At 43.4% G+C, this 16,451-nt stretch overlaps 1 protein-coding gene across 3 annotated transcripts; it reads right to left on the bottom strand.

Annotated features, from left to right (window-relative positions):
* Positions 1-520: 520 nt before the first annotated feature.
* Positions 521-15,113, bottom strand: LOC112262903 (D-aminoacyl-tRNA deacylase 1). Of its 3 annotated transcripts, none has more exons than XM_024438742.2 (6): positions 14,985-15,113; positions 14,438-14,528; positions 13,895-14,134; positions 5,249-5,342; positions 2,361-2,528; positions 521-949 (listed from the first exon to the last, which is right to left on the bottom strand). In XM_024438742.2, the coding sequence occupies exons 1-5, from the start codon at positions 15,025-15,027 to the stop codon at positions 2,370-2,372; spliced, it is 627 nt and encodes a 208-aa protein (XP_024294510.1). In that variant the 5' UTR covers positions 15,028-15,113; the 3' UTR covers positions 521-949; positions 2,361-2,369. The 3 variants fall into 3 exon arrangements, with proteins under 3 accessions (XP_024294510.1, XP_042159638.1, XP_024259419.1); XM_042303704.1 differs by having other exon boundaries at positions 2,331-2,528; positions 5,249-5,346; positions 13,899-14,134; positions 14,985-15,112; XM_024403651.2 differs by having other exon boundaries at positions 5,249-5,346; positions 13,899-14,134; positions 14,985-15,112.
* Positions 15,114-16,451: the final 1,338 nt, after the last annotated feature.

The following is a 16,451-nucleotide window of genomic DNA, read 5'->3' as shown; positions in this document are numbered from 1 at the left end:
TGAGTCATTGCCAGTAGGGACCCCGATACACACGTGGAACCACACACAGTCTCAACTATGCACCATTAAAATCAAAATGGCTTTCATCACTTCTGCTGTACTGTCTTGGTTGGTATCTACATCCATAATCCAGCAGTCACTTTCCCTGTTGTGATGAAACATAGGTCGGGGCTGTCTACTGTCTGGAGCGTAGAGCCCCCTAAAAACCACAGTAGATCCAGACATATTTGGGTCATGTCTTGTCCTCATATGATATCTCCAGAGCCTGACGTTGTTTCTCAGTTTCCTCCCGTTCTGTTCTCAACCAGAAATAAACATGGAGAGAAATCTCATCCCAGCACAACGTCACGCTGCGAGGGCACAGCAGTTCCTGTAGGCCAGGAATAGATGCTCTGTCAACTAAATCCTGGAGTTTTGAAGGTATTTGTGTTCAATGTTAAGGTAAGTGTGTTCCTCCCTCAGACCATCCAAGAACAAGGATAGAGCATGTACGCACTCACACACTGACAACAAACACAGCATAGGTCCACACACCATGTCTTCTTTTATAAAATGACAACATTTACTTTCAAATCCACTAAACAGCAGTATAACATATCGTGTTCACAACATTCATAAATATTAAATGTGTTGTCCTGATTAAGACAATAACTCCAAAAGTAAGTTGAGAGAATGTCCTGCATCTCCATCTTGTGATGCCACTAGCCCTCTCTGTCATAGGTGCCTTTGGGTTTTGGGTGTAAGGTCCCTTGTCTTTGAGTAGAGGAAGACAGTGGCAGAGAGGGTACAAGGCAGAGACAGCCAATGTTGTAGAGAAAGATGGAGAGGAAGAGGCCCATACGTTCTCCCAGGAGGACAGTCCAGAGTCACGTCTCACAGTCTCTACAGATGAAGTCCATTTTGGCAGACTGGGCTCCTCCGGCTCCTCCCATCATCAATATGGAAAAATCTATAAGATACAAGGCACATCGTTATCAGTATATTCATATATAGAATATCAATTAGCAGGTGCCATTATCCAGAGCAACTTGTATAGACTGTTAGTAGCATTAAGACGTAGTACCCTTAGACACAGTGGCACTGGACACAGTAGTATTGAACACAATAGCATTAGTAGGAGTGGTGGCCGTTGTAAGAGCAGTCGTTGTAGTATTGAGAGCAGGAGGAGTCTTGCAGTAACAGAACCACAAGAACATTTCATTTAAATAGAACATTGCAGGAAGGAAGTGAGGGAAGATAGGATGAAGACTTGTCACAAACTGACTCTAATCATTCTGAGACACACACAGTGGTGCACACTGCTCATTTTTAAGTCATAGTAAGCAAACCTCAGGGAGACAAAGTTCCCCTTTAAAAAAAATGAAGCGACGGAACTGAGGAAGCGAGAGAGAGGAGAGGAAAGGAGAGGAAGAGATGAGGAGGAGAGTGAGCATTTCTCTACGTTCAAGTTCAAGTCTGAGCTTGCTTATCACACAGAACTGCTGCCTTTGCGTTCCCCCCCGAAAGTGAAAAAATGAAAACAATTCTCAATCTCTCCCTCCCCCCTCCCTCGTCTTTCGCTCTCTGTCAGACAAAGTGGCCTTATGCAACCATCTCGGGGAGGCCTTGCTGATGTCTTGCGGCATATTTACCCAGCCTGCCCCCCTCTCTCCAGCTTCCTTCTCTCTTTTTGTCTCGTAAAGTGAGGGGAGTACAGTGTGTGTTGTGTCTCTAAATTACATATATTGTATGTACTGTGTGTGTATAATGTGTGTGCGTGGTTATGAAAGAGAGGACACGTCACCCAGTAGTGACGTCGTGTGGTGGTGTGTTCGCTCCGAAGCCACACCAACTCCACCACGGGTCACTGCGCATTTGACCCCAACACGGGGTAAGGCGTAGTCGCGAACACACCACAACACAGCGAGCAAGCAGGGGCGGGCTGACTGACTAACGCAGTGACTCCACTTCTCTGTTTTTAGTAAACAAACGCTAGGGATGAATAAGAGCAGAGCCCTCTAATCCGGAGATCTGAACACTTGTATAAGAAACAGCCTCCTTCTGGATTTCACTACAATGTCAACAATAACATGGAGCGACCAAGGACCATTTGCAGTACAACATACACCAATGTGGATTGAAGTGGTTCTATTTCATCCATGTATGTGTGCAATAAACACAGAGATGAAATCCAGAAGCTGTGGTAAAGGGCCAGTGCCGTCAAGCGTTTCGTAGCAGATGCATACAGCACTAGATACCACTACTTTGACTCGACATCAACCCTCAAACAGAGGACAACTTTATGGGTTATTTATTTGTACATTTTTTTTGTATAAGTAATGCAGCACTACCAGCACAGCAGGTTGGGACTCCAGGCTCACCGTGCTGCCCTAGGTCTCCCTCTCTGACGACACGTCTCCGTCTGCTCCACTGCTGGCGTTAGGGTCCTGGGCTCTGGGGCGCGGGGCGGCCCTCTCCCTGCCCGACTCCGAGGGTCCTTTAGAGCGCTGCTTCTCTTTCCTCTGCTGCTGTTTCTCCTGTTTAGCGAGCTGAGGGGGGAAACAAGGCCAGTGGTAAAGGGTTCAAAAAAGAAGGACAAAACTTGGATTGATCTAATGACATTAGTAGGGACCTGAGTTGTTCGTGGTCACGTGACCTGTTTTTACTGGTCAAGTCGCGTGCCCAAGAGAAACCCAGGGACCTAGCTATGTATAACTGTACCAAATATTTGGCGACAGTAAAACAAGAGAAGAGAAGATGAAAAGAAAAGGGCAGAACAAGAAAGAGAAATAAACATCAGAGCTTTGTTTCACTGTGCTGCTATTTTCAGAAGCCATGACCATTTCGATGAAGCCTTAACTGTCCTGACAATATAAAGCGGTCACACTCAGAAAGAGCCGAGTCATCTTCCCATTCACTCACCATCTACGGTTAGCTGCGAGGCTCCTCCCTGAGGAAACTACTGTAGCAGCTATCTCTGTTCTGCTCAAAGAAGAGTAAACAACCACCCTACACTAAAAGGAACACAACTACCCCTGAAAAGGTTTGTAAACATACATGCTAAAACTTTCATGAGCGCCACAGGAAAAATGTATGACTTAAATGTCATGCTAAAGCCACAACATCCCACAAACTCTTAATTATTTAAAGGGAATAAGACTTAAAAAAACACCATGTATCTAGTTACCCCTGTACAAACTACATCGGGGTTAGCTAGCTAGCAAGCAATATACCATCTTACCCAGGGTGTTGGGTGGCTTTGAAAACCCCCAATAAAAATGATCACTTGACATTTCAGTGATTAAGACCACTGTTTCATATTCAAAATTACTTTCACAGAACAATAGAAACAGGATAACATAATGGTATTGTTTGAAAGGCTCTGTTGTCCCTCTCCTAGGATCCGATAAAGCTTCTGATTCATAGAAAGGAAATGTCTGTCTGTGTGTGTGTGTGTGTGTGTGTCTGTGTGTGTGTGTTTAAGCTGCTCCCCCAGTTGACTGGTGATCCTCTCAGTCTTGGCATACTCCCCTCTAACTGCACGACAACATCCCAAATATCCAAAACAGACTAGATTAAAATTCCGAGGACTGCCGCTTACATCCATTGGACCGAGCAGTCAGCCAAGTTTACACACACAAAGACCACGCATGCAAACACAGAAGTGACTGGAATCACATTCAGGAAGTCTTCAACAATTGACAAATAACTAAAACACTACCATTTCAAATGACTCACTGTACCTCCGCACATTGACTTGATACCGGTACTCCCTGTATATAGCCTCGATAGTTATTTTATCATGTTACTTTTATTATTTTTTTACTTTATTTGGTAAATATTTCTTAACTCTTCTTGAACTGCACTGTTGGTTAAAGGGCTTGTAAGTAAGCATTTCACGGTAAGGTCTACACTTGTTGTATTCGGAGCATGTGACAAATAAAGTTTGATTTGATTTGAATAAAATACAATGTGAAGCGGACGGTTTAGGAGAAGCAGGGAGGGATGTCCCTACTCCCTCATGGCTGCTGCTGTTTGGAGTGGACCTGACTGCTTTCTGCTAAGTTTGGATCATAGCGCGCTGTTTTCAAGTAGATGTGGTGGCGTAAACACATTCATCAAGGCTTTTTGCTCCTTCAAATCCCTCTGTGTTATAATACATTAAAGTTTCTTGGATCAGGATTAAGCCTAGTCCTGAACGCATGTTCAATGGAGAATTTAGATTGAGCATGCTTTATAGTGCAAGACAGAGCTTAATCTAGGACCAGGAAACTGGCCCTAAGAGAAGACATCCATTATTAATATAACATTGTGGGTGAACTTGTCACTACTTAGGCTACACATCAGAACTCATAAATCATTATTCCACATCCAAATATATTTCTTAGCCAGCATGGCCTGAGTCTCCCCTGCAGAGGCCGTCGTCATGGTAACAGAGTGCACAGTGACTCAGGAGTCAACCGATCCCTGTGGGGAGAGCGGGGGCACCCATGCGGTGGTGGCGCCCCCCCCACCTCGCCCTGGCCTGCCAATCATATGTTATGTCGCCCCCACACACACACACACTTCTGGACACTTCTGGTCAATCAGTGGTCTTTCAGCTAGGCCAGAGGGGTGCTGGGACAGATTCATGGGATAATCAGTACACATCTACAGTATCAGGATTGGTTTTTGTATCAGGGACTGGGGCGGCAGGGTAGCCTAGTGGTTAGAGCGTTGGACTAGCAAACCCCTGAGCTGACAAGGTACAAATCTGTCGTTCTGCCCCTGAACAGGCAGTTAACCCACTGTTCCTAGGCTGTCATTGAAAATAAGAATTTGTTCTTAAATTAACTGACTTGCCTAGTTAAATAAAGGTAAAATAAAAAATATAAAAAATAAAAAAAGATCTATGGTTCACCTCCTTGAAGCCAGAAAACTGACCAACTAAATGTCTGACAGCTATCTCAGGGACCAGTAAGCCACATCTCAGGGAGCGGTGCCGGTCCATGGACTAGAGGTTGACTAACACTGCACTAAGAAAAACAATAGTGCAGCTTTGCATGTTGATCATGGTCCGTTCTCCATCTGTTACTACAAGAAGTTAGGCCTGCAGCACCACCTGCTGGAGGATAGCAGGATAGATAGAGTGCTGAGAGAACGTCTGAACAATTTAATACAAATATAGTCTAGCAATACATAGCCTAATAAAGGGAGACTCCGCAATATGACACCATCATACACCATGGGCCAACTTCCTGCTTGCAGAAATCAACAGCATCAACTGTACCTGTTTGGGGTCCATGGGAGCAGAAGGAGACACCAGTTCGATGGTGACTGGTCCGTCATTCTGGATGTGAACCTGCATGTAGGCCCCAAACTGCCCGTCTAAAAACACAAGACAAAAGGAAAATGTAAAGGTTAACCTTAATACATCTAAATGAGTCTAAAACAGTTAAAAGAACTAGGATCCCTTCCTCCATAGGCCAATATAAATGACAACACTCAACGTTTCCATCCAGTAACAGCCACTGCAGTTTGCTTATTGTGCATATTAATCTATATCAATGATTTATAAGCAGGTGACATCTCAGTACAACAGGGACACGAGGGTAGCGGGTGTTAAGACACAATAAGACAGGAAGTTTATACTTAAATGTTCCCCTTTGGTCCAGGTATGTTTCGATTTATTACATCATCTGCCCATGAAACCGGTGGCTGGGTGGTGTGTTCTAAAAAGAGCAGAATCATCTCGTTTCTACCACTCAGGCGATTGGGCCTTGGCAGTAAGAAGACTAATTAGAGAGCTTGCATCCCACTACAAGCAGGGACACAGAGTTCCTCCACTACACCTTCTCCCTGGTGGCTTGAATCAATTCACCACCAAACACCATCACCAACTACGACCTGATAAAAGAAAACTACCCCAATGTGGAACCGCCCTTGCACTGTGACCCATATAATTAAATAAATATATTTTTTATTTTACCTTTATTTAACTAGGCAAGTCAGTTAAGAACAAATTTGTATTTTCAATGACGGCCTAGGAACAGTGGGTTAACTGCCTTGTTCAGGGGCAGAAAGAGATTTTTTTTACCTTGTCAGCTCGGGGATTCGATCTTGCAACCTTTCAGTTACTAGTCCAATGCTCTAACCACTAGGCTACCTGCCGCCCCAAAAATGTTTATATAACAATGTTTATTTCTATGCTGTGACCAACGACCATATAATTCACCACCAAACATGGCCTGACAAACCCACCCCCTATGTAGATGTGGAAACACCATAATCTTTGCACTGTAAAGTCAATAGAGAATAAGAGCACCTCCTCCCAGCTGGCCACTGCACGGAGGGTAGGAAACACTGTCACTGTCAAGATTGTTTCTACGTCTGGCCATGCTTTCCACCTGGCTACCCCTACCCCGGCCAACAGCTCTGCACCCCACACAGCAACTTGCCCAAGCCTCCCCCACTTTCCCTTCACCCAAATCCAGATAGCTGATGTTCTGAAAGAGCTGCAAAATCCAGACCTCTACAAATCAGCTGGGCTAGAGAATCTGGACCCTCTATTTCCAAAAAGATCTGCCGCAATTGTTGCAACCCCTATTTTTCGCCTGTTAAACCTCTCTTTCGTATCGTCTGAGATCCCTAAAGATTGGAAAGCTGCCGCGGTCATCCCCCTCTTCAAAGGGGGAGACACTCTAGACCCAAACTGTTACAGACCTATATCTATCCTACCCTGCTTTTCTAGAGTCTTCGAAAGCCAAGTTATCAAACAGATCACCGACCATTTCGAATCCCACCATACCTTCTCCGCTATGCAATCTGGTTTCCGAGCTGGTTATGGGTGCACCTCAGCCACTCTCAAGGTCCTAAACGAAATCATAACCCCCATCGATAAAAGACAATACTGTGCAGCCGTCTTCATCAACCTGGCCAAGGCTTTCCGACTCTCAAATGACTGCCTCGCCTGGTTCATCAAATACTTCTCAGATAGAGTTCATTGTGTCAAATCGGAGGGCCTGTTGCCCGGACCTCTGGCAGTCTATGGGGGTGCCACAGGGTTCAATTCACGGGTCGACTCTTTTCTCTGTATACATCAATGATGTCGCTCTTGCTGCTTGTAATTCTGATCCACCTCCATACAGACGACACCTTTCTGTATACTTCTGGCCCTTCTTTGGACACTTAACAAACCTCCAGACGAGTTTCAATGCCATACAACACTCCTTCCATGGCCTCCAACTGATCTTAAAAGCAAGTAAAACTAAATGCATGCTCTTCAACCGATCGCTGCCCGCACCCGCCCGTCTAGCATCACTACTCTGGACTAGAGGTCGACCGATTAATCGGAATGGCTGATTTCAAGTTTTCATAACAATTGGAAATCTGTATTTTTTTTACACCTTTATTTAACTAGGCAAGTCAGTTATGAACACATTCTTATTTTCGATGACGGCCTAGGAACGGTGGATTAACTGCCCTGTTCAGGGGCAGAACGACATATTTTTACCTTGTCAGCTCGGGGATTCAATCTTGCAACCTTACAGTTAACTAGTCCAACGCTCTAAAAACCTGCCTCTCATTGCACTCCACGAGGAGCCTGCCTGTTACGCGAATGCAGTAAGAAGCCAAGGTAAGTTGCTAGCTAGCATTAAACTTATCTTGTAAAAAACAATCAATCAATCAATCATAATCACTAGATAAACTAGTAATATCATCAACCATGTGTAGTTATCTAGCGTGTCCTGCGTTGCATATAATCGATGCGGTGCGCATTCGCGAAAAAGGACTGCCGTTGCTCTAATGTGTACAAACCATAAACATCCATGCCTTTCTTAAAATCAATAGACAAATATATATTTTTAAACCTGCATATTTAGTTAATATTGCCTGCTAAAATGAATTTCTTTTAACTAGGTAAATGGTGTCACTTCTCTTGCAACAGAGTCAGGGTATATGCAGCAGTTTGGGCCTCCTGGCTCATTGCGAACTGTGTGAAGACTATTTCTTCCTAACAAAGACAGCCCACTTTGCCAAACGGATTTAACAAAAGCGCATTTGCGAAAAAAGCACAATCGTTGCACGAATGTACCTAACCATAAACACCAATGCCTCTCTTAAAATCAATACAGAGAAGTATATATTTTTAAACCTGCATATTTAGCTAAAAGAAATCCAGGTTAGCAGGCAATATTAACCAGATTAAATTGTGTCACTTCTCTTGCATTCATTGTACGCAGAGTCAGGTTATATGCAACAGCATGAGCCGCCTGGCTCGTTGCGAACTAATTTGCCAGATTATGTAACTATGACATAACATTGAAGGTTGTACAATGTAACAGGAATATTTACACTTAGGGATGCCACCCGTTAGATAAAATACGGAACGGTTCCGTATTTCACTGAAATAATAAACTTTTTGTTTTTGAAATTATAGTTTCCGGATTCTACCATGTTGAATGAACAAAGGCTCGTATTTCTGTGTTATTATGTTATAATTAAGTCTATGATTTGATATTTGATATAGCAGTCTGACTGAGCGGTGGTAGGCAGCAGCAGGCTCGTAAGCATTCATTCAAACAGCACTTTCGTGCGTTTTACCAGCAGCTCTTCGCTGTGATTCAAGCATTGAGCTGTTTATGACTTCAATCCTATCAACTCCCGCGATTAGGCTGGTGTAACCGATGTGAAATGGCTAGTTAGTTAGCGGGGTGCGCGCTAATAGCGTTTCAAACGTCACTCGCTCTGAGACTTGGAGTAGTTGTTCCCCTTGCTCTGCAAGGGCCGCGGATTTTGTGGAGCGATGGGTAACGATGCATTGAGGGTGGCTGTTGTCGATGTGTTCCTGGTTCGAGCCCAGGTAGGGGTGAGGAGAGGGACGGAAGCTATACTGTTACACTGGCAATACTAAAGTGCCTATAAGAACATCCAATAGTCAAAGGTATATGAAATACACATTGTATAGAGAGAAATAGTCCTATAAATACTATATTAACTACAACCTAAAACCTCTTACCTTGGAATATTGAAGTTTTGTGTTAAAAGGAACCACCAGCTTTCATATGTTCTCATGTTCTGAGCAAGGAACTTAAACGTTAGCTTTTTTACATGGTACATATTGCACTTTTACTTTCTAACACTTTGCATTATTTAAACCAAATTGAACATGTTTCATCGTTTATTTGAGGCTAAATGGATTTTTATTGATATTATTGATATTATATTAAGTTAAAATAAGTGTTCATTCAGTGTTGCTGTAATTGTCATTATTACAAATATATATATATATTTTTTAAATCGGCCGATTAATCAGTATCGGCTTTTTTTGGTCCTCCAATAACCGGTATCGGCGTTGAAAAATCATATTCGGTCGACCTCTACTCTGGACGGTTCTAACTCAGAATATGTGGACAACTACAAATACCTAGGTATCTGGTTAGACTGTAAACTCTCCTTCCCGACTCACATCAAGCATCTCCAATCCAAAATTAAATCTAGAATCAGCTTCCTATTTCGCAACAAAGCATCCTTCAGTCATGCTGCCAAACATACCCTCGTAAAACTGACTATCCTACCGATCCTTGACTTCGGCGATGTCATTTGCATTACATTTCTCAGCTCGCTGGTCACCATAGCAACACCCACCCGTAGCATGCGCTCCAGCAGATATACACTGCTCAAAAAAATAAAGGGAACACTTAAACAACACAATGTAACTCCAAGTCAATCACACTTCTGTGAAATCAAACTGTCCACTTAGGAAGCAACACTGATTGACAATAAATTTAACATGCTGTTGTGCAAATGGAATAGACAACAGGTGGAAATTATAGGCAATTAGCAAGACACTCCCAATAAAGGAGTGGTTCTGCAGGTGATAATCACAGACCACTTCTCAGTTCCTATGCTTCCTGGCTGATGTATTGGTTACTTTTGAATGCTGGCGGTGCTTTCACTCTAGTGGTAGCATGAGACGGAGTCTAGAACCCACACAAGTGGCTCAGGTAGTGCAGCTCATCCAGGATGGCACATCAATGCAAGCTGTGGCAAGAAGGTTTGCTGTGTCTGTCAGCGTAGTGTCCAGAGCATGGAGTTGCTACCAGGAGACAGGCTAGTACATCAGGAGACATGGAGGAGGCCGTAGGAGGGCAACAACCCAGCAGCAGGACCGCTACCTCCGCCTTTGTGCAAGGAGGAGCAGGAGGAGCACTGCCAGAGCCCTGCAAAATTACCTCCAGCAGGCCACAAATGTGCATGTGTCTGCTCAAACGGTCAGAAACAGACTCCATGAGGGTGGTATGAGGGCCCGACGTCCACAGGTCGGGGTTCTGCTTACAGCCCAACACTGTGCAGGACGTTTGGCATTTGCCAGAGAACACCAAGATTGGCAAATTCGCCACTGGCGCCCTTGTGCTCTTCACAGATGAAAGCAGGTTCACACTGAGCACGTGACAGACGTGACAGTCTGGAGATGCCGTGGAGAACGTTCTGCTGCCTGCAACATCCTCCAGCATGACCGGTTTGGCGGTGGGTCAGTCATGGTGTGGGGTGGCATTTCTTTGGGGGACCGCACAGCCCTCCATGTGCTCGCCAGAGGTAGCCTGACTGCCATTAGGTACCGAGATGAGATCCTCAGACCCCTTGTGAGACCATATGCTGGTGCGGTTGGCCCTGGGTTCCTCCTAATGCAAGACAATGCTAGACCTCATGTGGCTGGAGTGTGTCAGCAGTTCCTGCAAGAGGAAGGCATTGATGCTACGGACTGGCCCGCCCGTTCCCAAGACCTGAATCCAATTGAGCACATCTGGGACATCATGTCTCGCTCCTTCCACCAATGCCACGTTACACCACAGACTGTCCAGGAGTTGGCGGATGCTTTAGTCCAGGTCTGGGAGGAGATCCCTCAGGAGACCATCCGCCACCTCATCAGGAACATGCCCAGGCGTTGTAGGGAGGTCATACAGGCCTCAATTTGACTTGTTTTAAGGACATTACATCAAAGTTGGATCAGCCTGTAGTGTGGTTTTCCACTTTTATTTTGAGTGTGACTCCAAATCCAGACCTCCATGGGTTGATAAATTTGATTTCCATTGATCATTTTTGTGTGATTTTGTTGTCAGCACATTCAACTATGTAAAGAAAAAAGTATTTAATAAGAATATTTAATTCATTCAGATCTAGGATGTGTTATTTTAGTGTTCCCTTTATTTTTTTGAGCAGTGTATTTCACTGGTCATCCCCAAAGCCAACTCCTTCTTTGGCCGCCTTTCCTTACAATTCTCTGCTGCCAATGACTGGAACGAATTGCAAAAATCACTGAAGTTGGAGTCTTATATCTCCCTCACTAACTTTAAGCATCAGCTGTCAGAGCAGCTTACCGATCATTGCACATGTACACAGCCCATCTGTAAATAGCCCACCCAACTACCTCATCCCCATATTGTTATTCATTTTTATGCTCATTTGCACCCCAGTAACTCTACTTGCACATTCATCTTCTGCACATCTATCACTCCAGTGTTAATGCTAAATTGTAATTATTTCATCACAACGGCCTATTTATTACCTTACCTCCCTAATCTTACTACATTTGCACACACTATATATAGATTTTTATATTGTGTTATTGACTGTATGTTTGTTTATCCCATGTGTAACTCTGTGTGGTTTGTGTCACACTGCATTCCCTTATCTTGGCCAGGTCGCAGTTGTAAATGAGAACTTGTTCTCAACTGGCCTACCTGGTTAAATAAAGGTGAAATAAAAAAATAAAAACTATGAACTATAGACTATAGACCCAATTCACCACCAAACATGGCCTGAAAAAAAACACCCCCTATCTAGATGTGTGGAACAACCATAACATTTGCACTGTGAACTATGACCTTATAGACCAACATATGTTTCCTCTGTTTTAACAGGAAAGCAGGCGATTCAACTGATTCCGAGCCTTTCAGGTCAGGAGTCAAGTCTTGAGTGGCCTCAAGGATAAAGGCTACTGCATGTGACCCTGTAGTCTAGGCTGTTTCACTTAGGAGTGCATTGGCTTATCAACCCTAACCCTGGTCAAGCCTTAAGCTTGTGTCTCAATTCCCCAGGCTATGAACAGCAACCCTTCTATTCACTATTGTTCTCCAGGTGTTTGTGATATTCACCTTAGGCTATCAATTACACTGAACAAAAATAAAATGTTAAATGTTGGTCCCATGTTTCATGAGCTGAAATAAAAATATCCCAGAGATTTTCCATACGCACAAAAAGCTTATTTCTCTCAGATTTTGTGCAGAAATGTCTTTGCATCCCTGTTAGTGAGCATTTCTCCTTCGCAAATATAATCCACCCACCTGACACGTGTGGATAATCAAGAAGCTGGTTAAACAGCATGATCATTACACAGGTGCACCTTGTGCTGAAGACAATAAAAGGCCACTTTAAAATTGTCACACAACAAAATGCCACAGATGTCCCAAGTTTTGAGGGAGCGTGCAATTGGCATGTTCATTGCAGGAATGTCCACCAGAGTTGTTACCAGATAATTGAATGTTAATTTCTCTACCATAAGCTGCCTCCAATGTCATTCTACAGAATTTGGCAGTCCATCCAACCGGCGTCGCAACCGCATACCACCTCCACATCTGGCTTCTTCACCTGCGGGATCATCTGAGGGGGGTGGTGTCTGTAATAATGCCCCTTTGTGGGGAAAAACTCATTCTGATTGGCTGGGCCTGTCTCCTAAGTGGGTGGGCCTATGCCCTCCCAGGCCCACCCATGGCAGCACCCCTTCTCAGTCAGGTGAAAACCATAGATTAGGGCCTAATGAATTTACTTTAATTGACTTATTTCCTTATATGAACTGTAACTCAGTAAAATCTTTGAAATTGTTGCATGTTGCGTTTATATTTCTGTTCAGTTTAGCTTCACCTCTTCGCTTGAACAAATTACCTTTTGCAATCAGTACCGAGCAAAACATTGACCCAATGCTATTAAATATTAAAACCACACACTTAGAAGAATGCCGATCCTTTTACATATCTATTAAATATCCAAGGTATCAAAATGATCTCTTCATTTAGGCTTTTCCTATCTAGAGTGTCTTATGAGAGTCCATTTCTCTCCGCCCACAAACTGCCTACACAGCAAAGTGTCCTTGACACTTTTAGGTCACTGGATGTGAAATTCTGTACAATAGCAGTCTATTTTAAAAACTCCATATATGGCTCCTTTTGCAGTGTTTCTCTCACCGAGCCCAGGCCAGCAGATAGATATAGTGATATTGTAATATACACTGAGTATAACAAACATTAGGAACACCCCCTCCCCTTACCCTCAGAACAGCCTCAATTTGTTGGGGTATGGATTCTAGAAGGTGTCGAAAGCGTTTCACATGGATGCTGGCCCATGTTGACTCCAATGCATAAAGGGGAAATCTCAAGAAAGGTGAGTGAAGTTCAAACTCATGCTTCTCTGGCTGGACGGATATTTTGTCTGCGCGGCAGTCTGATGGGAGCTGTACGCAGCTTAGAGGGAACACTGACACCTAATCAGTTGTGCAACTCAATGCATTCAACTGAAATGTGTCTTCCGCATTTCACCCATCCCCTCATAACCAGAGAGTTGCGGGGGGCTGCCTTAACCGACATCATCGGCACCCGGGGAGCAGTTGTTGTTAACTGCCTTGCTCAAGGGCAGAACGGCAGATTTGTACACCTTGCCAGCTCTGGGATTCGAACAAGAAACCTGTCGGTTACTGTACCAACGCTCTAACAGCTAGGCTACCCACCTTTGATCCTCTCAGGCTTGTTTAGTAGCTCGTAATATAGTTATAGCAGCTGATATAGGCCTAGTGTGTATTTAGCAGACTGTATGCCTGCAGTGTCAGTCAATGATGTTCACCCATAGCAATATCGTTTTCTATTTAGTCCTGCGTGTTCACCCACCTTTGATCATCTCCGGCTTGTAGGTGCTCCTCAGGTGTTCCAGGATGTTATTATAGAAGGGCTGGGACAGCTCTGCAGGCATGGCAGCATGGAAGTCTGGCTTGTTACACTTTAGTATGCACTGCAGAGTGAACTGACTGACACACAGGACTTCATATTCCCTGTCCATGACGCTTTTGCTCCACGCCCGGCCGTTCTCATCGTCAAACAGACGCAGGTTGAGGATCTTACGAACACTGAGAAGCAAAGACAGTAATGTTGGGGCGTAGAATTGATTGAAATATATAATTCATTTATTAGAATCTTTATGTGTTGGGGTCACAGAGGAGATGGCTATAGGAGTGAGCAAGTATTTTGTGCAGATGTTCCAAACTTATTGGGCTAAATACAAAAGAATAGATCTATGTGAATGCTATGGTTGTCTTACAAATTCCTATTACAGATATGAACCTGATCCTTATGCCCTGCCTATGTAGGAGAAGGGCTACAGTACCGTAGTGCAAAGATAATGTTTTGTGACTGAATGAACCCACACTCACATGTAGTCCACATCCTTCTGTGTGTCCTCCATGGATATACCCAGCAACACACACAGTCCTCTGCCTATTGAGCTGATGGGCACCTCGCCCACTGTGACAACACAGGACAGAATGATCAAATCAATAAAATAATTGTCCTTTTCATTATTCAGTGTGAGACACATCCTCCTCAACAAGTGTGGTTAATCTAGCACACACTGGCAGTCTTGCAAGTAGTAGTAGGCTGCAAATGTATGGAGTAGATTGTACATTATTTTCATTAGGAATGTAGAAGTGAAAGTAAAAGTTGTCAAAAATATAAATAGTAAAGTACAGATACCGCCTAAAACGACTTAAGTGGTAGTTTAAAGTGTTTTTACTTCACACCACTGAAAAAGTGTTTTGTAAATACGTTTGATTGGATAGCCGTGCGGCTACCAAACTACCGTAGCTAACGTTAGCAATCCTCTGTGCTGCCTGCAAAATACCTACCGGTGAAGAACTGTCATTCTTTGACACTATGAGCGTTATAGAAATAAAATAATAACAAGTAGACCGCGTTACTCACCTGACACGCTCGCTGTTGTCACTCTTTGAATGATTGCCTTCATTGTTTTGATTAGCTCGCTCGCTAGAATGAATCAGATTGAAGTGGTGCACAGACGTAAACGTCATAGTTCCCATGAAACCTTGCTGCGTTGTCAGAGGCATCTAGCGGCAGCAGTTGGGAGTACAGTAGATAACGTTATCAGACATAACCATAACAGACAGCATGAAAATGCTTAAAATACCTTCTGTACTGATTCCTGGGGTTAAATTGGTGTTTTGCACATCTGTCCCAAAAACTTACGGTACTGTCATTATGAGCATTTTCAAAGGGAAGGGAGCACTGTCACTACCTCGCTCTCCACACCAGGGTGCATGAATTGTGGAGCAAAATGAAGAGGAAATTCAGGAACTCATGGAGGGCAGTGTAATACCCACTTCAGACAGAAAATGTGGTATATTACCTATAAAAAATGTAATATATATAAGGCAATGTTGACCCCCTTTCAAACATCTTCTTGCAGACAGTATACTGTACCCCTTTGATACATATCAGTGGGTAACTGGCACATTGGAAGGGTAAGGTGTTGTTAAACCATTGGGCCTGTATGCATTGGGCCTGTTTGTGTTAATGAATTTACCTGAAAAAAAGCAGAGCACCATTCACACAGACCCGATACCTGTATTTTGGTTACAGGGTCTATGAAAATGCAGGAATCATGACTAGGTCTTCAGGTGGCTTTTAATTTACAGTGTTTATTTATTACCCCTTTCAGATATACAAAAAAAGCTGGTACAAAAAAGCATGTATGGGAAATTAGTGTGATTTTGATATGTGTATGAAAGGGATATACAGTCAGAACCAAATATTTTGGCAGAAATTAAGACTGTATAAAATAAATAAAACAAATACTTAGCTACTGTATATTGTATGCTAAAGTTTTTTAAATTATTTTATACTAATACAATTGAGAAAAATCTTTTGTTTAAAATTAACAAGTAATAAAATAAAAGATCGGGGTCAAAATGGCACCCCTGTTTTCAATACTTCTGCACCCTCCTCTTGCGAGGATAACGACACTAAGCCTATTTTCATGTCATCTGACCATAGCACCACCTGGAGTTTGATAAACAGCATTGGCACTTGGATTGGAACTGGTGCTATGGTCAGATGACATGAAAACAGAGCTCTTGGGTCACGCACACCAGTGGTGGTGTTGGCATTGAAACATGGAAAAGTATGCAGAAAAGTAAATATAGTATAGTACATATAGTAAATATGGTGGTGGATCTTGGATGTTACAGGGTTATTTTGGTTCCAGTGGTCTAGAGGCACTTGTTAACGTCAACGGTATCATGAACTTTACCAAGTACCAGGACATTTAAGCCAAAAACCTGGTTGCCTCTGTCAGGAGGCTGAAACTAGGCCGCAAATGGATCTTCCAGCAAGACAATAACCCCAAGCACACACAAGAAAATCGAGGATCTG

The sequence above is a fragment of the Oncorhynchus tshawytscha genome, linkage group LG02, assembly GCF_018296145.1.
Source record: "Oncorhynchus tshawytscha isolate Ot180627B linkage group LG02, Otsh_v2.0, whole genome shotgun sequence".
In the NCBI taxonomy this organism is placed as follows: Eukaryota; Metazoa; Chordata; class Actinopteri; order Salmoniformes; family Salmonidae; genus Oncorhynchus; species Oncorhynchus tshawytscha.
The sequence above is the reverse complement of the archived record's forward strand: the minus strand, read 5'-3'. Positions and strand labels throughout refer to the sequence as shown.